General features: G+C 48.1%; 1 protein-coding gene across 1 annotated transcript in view; it reads left to right on the plus strand.

Moving 5' to 3' along the window:
* The first annotated feature begins 4,610 nt into the window (after positions 1-4,610).
* The window catches only part of NCKAP1L (NCK associated protein 1 like), a 129,765-nt gene continuing 124,401 nt past the window's right edge, over positions 4,611-9,974 (plus strand). Inside the window, exon 1 of the mRNA XM_015421475.1 lies at positions 4,611-4,757. Coding sequence (XP_015276961.1) covers positions 4,656-4,757 — 102 coding nt within the window. The 5' untranslated portion in view covers positions 4,611-4,655. The remainder of the gene's footprint in view (positions 4,758-9,974) is intronic.

Genomic DNA, 9,974 nt, shown 5'->3' on the forward strand with positions numbered 1-9,974 from the left:
GATTCCAACCGGCACCTATACCGTTGTAAATGCCCCGTCTGAACGCACCCATAGCTTGATACCTAGAGAACCCAGTCATTGTTAAAGCACATCTCATTAGAAAACAGAACGATAATCTCACAGATGCACAGAATTAACCCCCCAAAAACCCCACTATTGCTTTTTCAATAATGAAAGAAAATGCTATTTTTATTCCTTTCAACTATTTGCATTTTATTTAAGCTCCAGCCCGAGCCCCCAAACTAACAGGATTAAAACAGAGAGCCTTGCCCTTAGGCACACCCATATCCCCCCCCCCACCTTAATTCATTACTCACGTGATCTGAGGTCTTCTTTAATAACCTTAACCGAGCAAGTCTTTTATACTTATACTCCAACACCTGCTCCTCCTAAACCCACCAATTAGCTGATAGGTCTTGATTTCTTTTTAGCATTAATAGAATCCTTCCTTATTTCATTTGCAGGCATTAAAAAGAAATGCTCTCTGCCGGCTAGCTCAACAGATGCAGTCTCTCCTGGGGTTCTTACCTAAACTAGCACAAACTGAGGGCCCTCTCTGAGCTGCAACATTCAAACTGAGGTCTTGTAACTGTTTAACTGCTGGCTTGGCTAGTGGGCCTGTGATGTTTCCAGGGCTTTTATGACATCATTGTTTCCAAGGGGACATAGTAAAAATGTTGTCTTGGGAAATTCATGGACATTGGGGAGCAGGTCCTGGTGGGGATGCCAGTCTCCAGGTGGGACCTGAAGATCCCCTGGAATTGCACCTCATCTCTAGACTACAGAGGTCAGTTCCCCTGGAGAAAATGTCCACTTCGGAGGGAAGGATATATGAGAATGCGCCCTACTGAAGTCCCTGTCTTCCCCAGGCTCCACCCCCAAATCTCCTGGAGTTTCCTAACTTGGATCTGGCAACCCTGCCCCCCCCAACCTTGGCCAGGAGGGACCGGCAACCCTATTTCCTGGGGAGGGCAGACAGTTTTGGAAGAGAGCATGGGGGAGGATGTGATGCCTCAGATTCTACCCTTCTTCTAACCCAGGGGAACTGGTCTCTGTAATCTGGAGGTCAGTTGTAATACCAGCCGAGCTTCCAGTCCGACCTGGAGGCTGGCAACCTTAATATTCTGTTTTGAGGGCCCCCAACCACTCAGTGGTGTTAGTTTCACTCCTCAGTGCCATTAAATCTCAGGGACTAATGTCTTTGTGTTGGGATTCTTTGATTCAGGGTCGATGGTTGTATTTGCAAACACAAGAGCCACAACTTAGTAAAAGAAAAATATCTTTACTATAAAACAAAATAAAACATGGGTATGGTAGTTTGGATAAAAGAAATAAAAGGTTACATGCTTACAGTTACTCTCAGTAATATATGCGAACAGCTACATCTTTCTATCTCTCTTGCCTCCTAGAAAGAGAACTTCCTCTTTGGTTCACACAAAGGGCCATAAACCTTGTGAATACATGAATGCTAGATCAAAGCATTTCCACAAACAAGTTGTTAGTTGACCAATACAAAGGTTACAGGTCACTTCAGAAGGGTAAACAACTCCCACAAACTTTCCCGCCCTTGAATACATTGTGTAAGGTTTCCTAACAAGCAACATTTAACTCTGTAATGACTGAAGTGTAAGCAACTTGCAATTCCAACACTTTGACTTCACTGGTTAATGTCTAGGACTACAGTGTCCCATCACTTCCCTTCTCCTAGGTCCAGCTGTTCTCAAGTTTAAAAAACACAAGTACCACCACGTTGATTTACATTCTTGTCAGTCCCAAGCCCTCCCTCCCTCTCTTGCCAGTGTCTGCAATGTGCCAGACAACCAAGCCCATAGCTACAGTGGGGTGTCTTTGGGCTACACCCTCTGACTCACTGGCAAGGCCCCATGACTTCCCATCCACCCCAGGGCCCCCGAGTGGCAGCGGGTGTGAGGAAGGAGCCGGGTATTCCTTTGATTAACCAGTGCCCCCCAAGAAAAATATGCCCCCCAACTTTAAATATCCTGGTTATGGGCCTGCAGACAACCCCTTTGCCTTAGAACCAGAGGGGAAAGGGGTTAACTTTTTCCTTCTGCACCTGATACCACTTACCAGACTCAGGATAATGATGAGGATGATTGATGAGGATGACGGGAATAGGGGTTTATTCTTACAAGAATTGTGTAATAGTTTAAATCTCGAACCAATGGTCGATTCTGGCCCGAACTCCTACAGAATTCAGTGGGGTATGCTCACAGATAAACCGTGCAATCCTAAAAACGTTTTCCTGGGAGTAAACCCCATTGAATAGACTTTGGTATGATTCTGAGTAGACCTGCTGAGGCTTGTTCTCTAAGTGTGCCCAGGATTGCTGCCCTGGCCTGCGGAGACCTGGGTTCAAGCCCTTGCTTGGTCATGAAGCCCAGTGGGTGGTCTTGGATCAAGCAGTGTCTCTGGCCTAGGCTATTTCCCAGAGTAGTTGTGAAAACTAAATTAGACCACTTACAGGTGCGCTGTCTAGAGTTGCTCAGAAGAAGGGTATGGTATACATTTAAAAGAAAAAGTGTGGAGTTATTTCTTTTTCCCCAGGGAAGGCTGGCTGTGCTGGTAACAGAAATGCAGCAGGTGGCCTTTCCCTGTAGAATTTACCTTTCTTTACCTGTAGAATTTCTGCCATGCAGCTTTAAAAAGTCGTAGGCACCTCCTGGGGGAAAAAAAATGGTAATCTCAATATTTACAGTAGATATGGTATGTCTGTGGTGCATATCTGTGTTTTTTGTGTGGTATCTCTATGTTTCCATTAAGAAGAAGGCTTGCGGCAATACAAGTTGTAGACGGCCATTTTTAAAAATATATATTTCTTTTTTAAAAAAAAACAGGAAAAAAGAACAAGGGAAAAAACTTAAGTTTCAGAAACTAAATAAGATTACAAGAGAAAAAAAGGATATAAAGTGGTGGAGGACCTACACATAAGTTTCTGTAACATTTCCAAATTTCTAAAAATAAGTTCATAGGCCATTGCTGTCTATATGCCATGCGTTCAAATACAGACAGAGTTCTCAGCTCCTCAGTCTGTTGATTGACCAGAGGTGGCCATTTATCTTTCCAGTGTTGTAATACGGGTCCTTTAGCTGTCAAGGACACCAAGGGTACATTTTCATTGACCATTGGTTAGCCTCCAAGAATTTAAAAGTACATAAGAATTAGGGTTGCCAAGCCCTATCTCCACCCCCAGTGGGGGACTTTGGGGGGGGCCGTTCCTGTAGGGGGCGGGGCATCCCCAACGTGATGACGTCATGTTGGGGATGTCGTCCCCCCCTCCCCGCCGGCCCGACAGGGGCGCCAGCTCCCTGCAGTTAAAGGGCCCCTTTAACTCCCTGCCCCTTTAACTGCAGGGAGCTGGCATTTCCTTGTGCCCAATCTCTGAGCGGAGATTGGGCGCGTGGCTGGCCCGCAGCCATCAAGAGAGAAGGGAGGGGGGGTGTTGGGGCCTGGGGGTGGGGCTCCCCCTGGCGGCCAGCTGGCCACCGGCGGGGAGAAGCCCCCAAAAAGCGGGGGGCCCTTCAGTTTTGCAACCATAATAAGAATCCTCAAAAATCAATGTGCATTCCAATACAAAATTGATATGAACAATAACTTCTTCCCAGAAAAAATGAATGACTGGACACACCAAAAGCATATGTTTAAGGGACAGCCATATGGATCCATGCAGAATCCCCAAACAAGAACAAAATCCAAGTAATCCACTTTTGTTAGGACCAACCAAATTGAGACAAAACACTGTGCAAGCTTTCAGTCTCTCCAAGACTTTCATTAGCCTGGTGAAGAACTCTGGTGAGCTTGAAAGCTTGCACAATGTTATTCTGCACCTGATACCACTTACCAGACTCGGGATAATGATGAGGATGATAGGAATAGGGGTTTATTTTTACAAGAACTGGGTAATAGTTTAAATCTCGAACCAGTGGGTGATTCTGGTCTGAACTCCTACAGAATTCAGTGGGGTATGCTCACAGATAAACCGTGCAATCCTAAAAACATTTTCCTGGGAGTAAACCCCATTGAATAGACTTTGGTATGATTCTGAATAGACCTGCTGAGGCTTGTTCTCTAAGTGTGCCCAGGATTGCTGCCCTGGCTTGCTGAGGTCCAATTGTGTTGGATGTTTCAGAGAGGTGGCTTGCTGTTGCCTGCCTCTGCATCCTGGTCCTGGCATTCCTTGGAGGTCTCCCTTCCAAGTACTTGCCAGGGTCGGCCCTGCTTAGCTTCCGAGATCTGATGAGATTGGGCTTGCCTGTTGCTTGGGCTATCCAGGTTTGGGTGGGTTACGTGGACTTTATTTTTGTTTTCGGGGTTGCTGCACTAGACCGTAGCTAACGTAACCTGTAGAACTTTTGCTCTGAGATAGATGTGCTACACTTGTTTAAGCACACTGGGGCTACAGGAAGTCTCAGCCTCAGAAGGGAAACTGCGTTTACCACTTTTCAAAAAGGAAGTGTTAAAGAGAAGTTTAGTTGTAGCTGGGGCCCCGCAACTGATTCAGAAGCTGTGCGGCGCCTTGTGTCATTGGGCACAGCCCCCATTCCCCCGTGACTTTTGGACTTGTCGCAGTATTCTGCTTTTGGGAACTCATATCCCCGTGGAGAGCAAGGCGGTCTGCCTGCCGGTCTTGTGGGGAGATGACCCTTCCTTCCGTGTACCAGCACAAGTTTGCTGAGAAACTGACAATCCTCAATGAGAGGGGCAAAGGGGTTCTCATCCGCTTGTACAATATCAAAAAGGTAGGAACTGGCGTGGCCCATTGCAGGTCAGGTCTTCATATTTTGGGGGGACATTGGTGGAGGGCAGATCCGTGCTTAGCTCATGGGGGAAGGAAGTTGTGGAGTCCGGTTGATTGAAAGGTGGGGCATGTTTCCTGTTCTGTTCGTTACTTGGGGTGAGATGGAATGGATGGCTGTTAGGGCCAGGGGCTGTGACCCTGAAAGTCAGAAACTCTTTGCTACTCTTCCCAGTTTGAGGGGGCAGTAGCTGGAAGCTGGGTTTTGTCAACCAACAATACTTGTTTTGACCCCCGTTGTGGGGCAGGTGGAACCTCTCCCTTCAGCCCCACAAAATGGGTTGGGAATGTCTGGTAAGGTAGCTCCATGCCCCCTTGAATGAGCCTTGTTTGATTTTCTTTGGAGGAGATTCATCTTATACTTGGGGGTGGGGTGGGGATTTTTCTTCTAAATAAGTTAAGGGAGGAACCTCACAGATTCCTGAGTAGTGTTCTTCTGAAGGAAGGCATATGTTTATCCCTTCCTCCTGTCCTGGTAAATCCGTCTTACAAATCTTATCTCCTTCCCTTTAGTCATGCTATCTCCACTCCCTCCCTCCCTATCTACCTTGGAAGAGCCTTCTCCTAGTGGTTGTACAAGGATCTGAAGGGCCCAAGTTCAAAACGTCACTGTGCCATGGGAGTTCATGGGGTGAGCTTGGGCTAGTAACTCTCTGTCAGCCCAGCCTGTCTCACGTGATTGACGTGAGGGTAAAATGGGAGAGGTGAGAACTTTAAGAGGGGAGGTTGCTGCACACTACAGCCACTTTGGTGTAGCGGTTAGGAGCGCAGACACTAATCTGGGAGAACCAGGTTTGGTTCCCCACTCCTCCTCCACATGCAGCTGCTGGTGTGACCTTGGGTCAGTCGCAAGTTCTCTCAGAGCTGTTCTCTCACAAGCAGTTCTTGAAAGAGCTCTCTCAGCCCCACCTGCCTCACAGGGTGTCTGTTGCGGGGAGTGGGAGGGAAAGGAGATTGTAAGCCACTCTGAGACTCCTTTGGGTAGTGAAGGGCAGGGTATAAATCCAATCTCCTCTTCTTCGGATCCCCATTGGGGACAAAATTGGGGTATAAATATCTGAATAAAATTCTGCCTCTCTTCAGGGTTCCTTTCCTGTGCTTTGTATAGCATCTAGTCCTGCTGGCACCAAACAAGCAGGCAGAGGATAACGGCAACAGCAGCCGCCCATTTATTATTTTGTTTGTCACATCAGGACCTCACATTTCCCCTCTGAGGCACTCAGAAATGCTTACATGTGGCTCTCCCTTTTTGACCCCCCACAACTCTGTGAGTCAGTCTCAGAGAAACTAGTCCAGAGTCACCCAGTGATACTCATGGCCGCATGAACACTGGAATCCAGTAGAAAAGAGCAAGAGTCCAGTTAGCACCTTAAAGTCTAACAAAACTTGTGGCAGGCTAGCTTTCACCAGTCACTGCTCACTTCTTCTCATCTGGAGAAGTGAGCACGCACGAAACCTCATCCCCTGCCACACATTTTATTAGCCTTTAAGGTGCTAACTGGACTCTTGGTCTTTTTTCCTGCTTCAGACAGACTAACACGGCTACCCATCTTGATCTGTTTGAATCCAGGTTCACTGGTTCTAGGGTGAGACTGGCTCCACCACACCACAGTATGCCACTTGCTCTTGGCTTGTTGGCTTCTCCTTATCTGAGGGCTAAAGAAGGTCTGACGGAAAGGAAACAGAAGTGCAGCTGACTGAGGCCTTGGATCCCTTCAGGCCTTATGAGCCAACAGAGCGATCTCAGGAGCAGCTGTTTCCTGTTCTTGAGTGCAGGGTGTAGGCCAAGGCTTCCTCATTCACGATAGCTGCAGTGCGATCCGGTTGCCGCCTAAAATGAAAATTGCTGCGTCGGTGCCTTCTTTCCCCTTCCCTCTCCTCTCTCGCTCATGCAGACTTCCATGCATTGGCTCAACGTCCGTCTGCCTCAAATTCCTTCTGGTGAAAGGATCCCAATTTCTCGTTGCTCAAAATAGGGGTGATAGAATACTCATTTAAAAGATGTGTGCATATAGTACACATTCGTAGACACACCACATTTTTCTTGTTTATTCAAGTGATTTTTCTTTTCCACGTGACTCACTCGAATGCCTCTATTGCAATTTTATGGTGCCTTCGAAGGACAGACCTTATCACTTCCTGCCCACATGTGTTCCTGCTCCCCAAACCAGACCCTGATACCAAAATCAGCACCCTTTAGTGATCATTTGCACATTCTTGGGTTGTGTGTGTGTATGACAGCTAAGCGGGATTCTAGCTGGAAAATACCATAGTGCCTGCTTGGGCTGAGCCTGAGGCCTAGAACTTGAACCGAGTCTTAGAATTTAGGCTTCGATACAGACTAGCAGTTTCCCGAGAGCAACGATTTCTGCTCAGGGAACATGATTTTCTCTTCTTCCCCCATGGCAGCTCAAAATGCCCCCTGAAAGCCTGTTTTTTCCTTGTGGTCCACTCTCCCCCAGAAACAGGGTTTGGAGGTAGAAGAAGAAGAGATTGGGTTTATACCCTGCCCTTCACTACCCAAAGGTGTCTCAGAGCGGCTTACAGACTCCTTTCCCTTCCCCTCCCCACAACAGACACCCTGTGAGGTAGGTACACATTCGACCAAACTGCCTCTCTTGAGCTGAAACAGAAAGCAAATTCACTTGAGAATCAAACAAGTGAATCGATTTGCTACTTGAACTTGGCCTGCAGACCCACCTGACTGTACTGTTCCCGCAGTCTGTCTCCTTCTCCAAGGAAGATGTAAACAGCCCCATGGTCTCCATCTTCCATGGGGGCCCCGACAGCCACGTCTGCAAGGCCATCTCCACTCACGTCCCCCAGGGAGGAGAGAGCAGACCCGAAACGGCCCAGCCGGTTTCCAGAGATCCCATGAAGTGTCTGGAGGTGATTGAGGCGACCCTGGGAATGAGGAGCAAGGAGAGTCAGTCTCGGGAGCAGTAGCACAGCATCCTCCTGAGAGTCCTTGGGTCTAATCTCACTGCAGCCATGAACTCCTGAGGATGTTCCCTGCCTGCAGGCAAAGGGTCAAATTAAACCAGGAGTCCTCCTCAGCCTTTTACAGTGTAGGCACCTGTGGAATTCTGACACAGGGTGATGAGCACAACCACAAAATGGCTGCCACAAGTGGCAGAACCAAGTACAAAATGGCTACTGTGGGAGATGGATGGAGCCAACTTAATGTTGCCAATCTCCAGGTGGTGGCTGGAGACCTCCCGCTATTACAACTGATCTCCAGGCAACAGAGATCACGTGACCTGAGGAAAATGGCCACTTTGGAAGGTGGACTCTATGGCATTATTCCCCACTGAAGTCCCTCCCCTCTCCAAACCCCGCCCTCCTCAGGTTCCGCCCCCAAATCTCCAGGTATAAACAATGAAACAAGATTTGGGTTGTTGAACCAACCAGAAGTGTAAAAACAGAACTGAAGCAAAGGACATATTCCATTATGCAAAATTATAGAGTAAGATCCTTCTTACAGTAGTATAGACCACAGTCCCTACCAGTGCTCCCCCTAAGCTGAGTTAGTGTGAGCTAGCCGACTGTTTTTTAGCCTCTGGCTCACACGTTTGCATTCGCTCCAGAGCAAACTAATTAAAAAAGGTAAAGGTTCCCTTGCTCGAAAGGCAGTCGAGTCCGACTCTAGGGTTGCGGTGCTCATCTCCGTTTCAAAGCCGAAGAGCCAGCGCTGTCCGAAGCAACAGAAAAAATGAAGAAAATGGCTGTTTTGGAAGCTGGGCTCCATGGCATCATACCCCAGTGAAGTTCCTCCCCTCTCCAAACCCCGCCCTCCTCAGCCTCTACCCCCAAATTTCCAGATATAAACAATGAAACAAGGTTTGGGTTGTTGAACCAACCGGAAGTGTAAAAACAGAACTGAAGCAAAGGACATTACATTATGCAAAATTATAGAGTAAGATCCTTCTTACAGTAGTATAGACCACAGTCCCTACCAGTGATAATTTATGAGCAGTATTTATGCAGTAGCTAATTCACCTGCTCATAGCTTTAATGCCAGTAGCTCACAAAGTAGAATTTTTGCTCAGAGGACTCCATAGCTTAAAGGGAGCATTGCTCCACACACACCCAAAACTCCACGTATTTCCCAACCAGGAGCACACGAAAGCTTATACCAAGCTTATGGCCTTAAAGAGGCCGCTTAAGTGGAGATGCGGGCAATGCTCCCTCTAAGCTGTGGAGTCTTGTGAGCAAAAATTCTACTTTGTGAGTGACTGTCATGAAAGTTGTGAGCGAGCGATTTGGCTGCTGCATCAATTAGTTTGCTCTGGAGCCATCCTTCCTGAGCTAAGGCAAAAATGTGTGAGCCGGAGGCTAAAAAACTGTGAGCTAGCTCACACTAACTTAGCTTAGAGGGAACACTGGACTCCCTACTAATTTATCCAAGTGACTTTCAGTGCCATCCTAACTAAGTCTACTCATGATTCCCCTCGGGTCTATCCAATGGGGCTAACTCACAGGAAAGTGCTTTTAGGAATGCGCTGTTGATAAACCATTTTGTGCAGTGCTGCCCCATTGCCTGCATAGAAAAGCCCTCTTGAATAGTTAAGTATTGCAGAGTTTGCAGAAAGCCAGGAGAGCGGGAGATTCCCTGACGGTCTGACCTCCTCAGGCTGGCCATTCCATACGGTGAGGGCCACAACAGAGAAGGCCACTGTATGGGCAGTTGTGGATTCTGCCCATTGGCACCTGCCGAAGGCTCTGCTCAGATGAGTGAAGCCGTGGTGGCGAAGCGCAGGGGAAGAGGTGGTCTATCTCCCCTTCCCCAGCACGTTCCGCTTCTGTACACTGAGATCATAAACTGGTCGTCTTGGAAGACTGCAGACTTCACCTCCAGCTTCTTTGTGTTGCCTTTTCTACCCATCGCTTTTTCAATATGGGGAAAGATTATCCAGGGACTGAGCTGGGGCCCCCTTGAGAGAGGAGGGCTTGACTTTGGTAACTAGGGTTGCCAAGTGGCACTTACCTTGCCAGCGGGGGACTCCCGTGCAGATCCCGGCGCGCCGCATGCACGTCACAGGGAAGTGACGTCATGACGCCGGGCATGCTGGGGGCGGGGCCACGACCATACAAGGGAAAACCATAGAGTTTTCCCTTGTATGGCCATGGCCCCGCCCCCAGCATGCCCGGCGTCATAACG

Source organism: Gekko japonicus, unplaced genomic scaffold (assembly GCF_001447785.1).
Source record: "Gekko japonicus isolate JY-2015 unplaced genomic scaffold, Gekko_japonicus_V1.1 scaffold963, whole genome shotgun sequence".
Lineage (NCBI taxonomy): Eukaryota > Metazoa > Chordata > Lepidosauria > Squamata > Gekkonidae > Gekko > Gekko japonicus.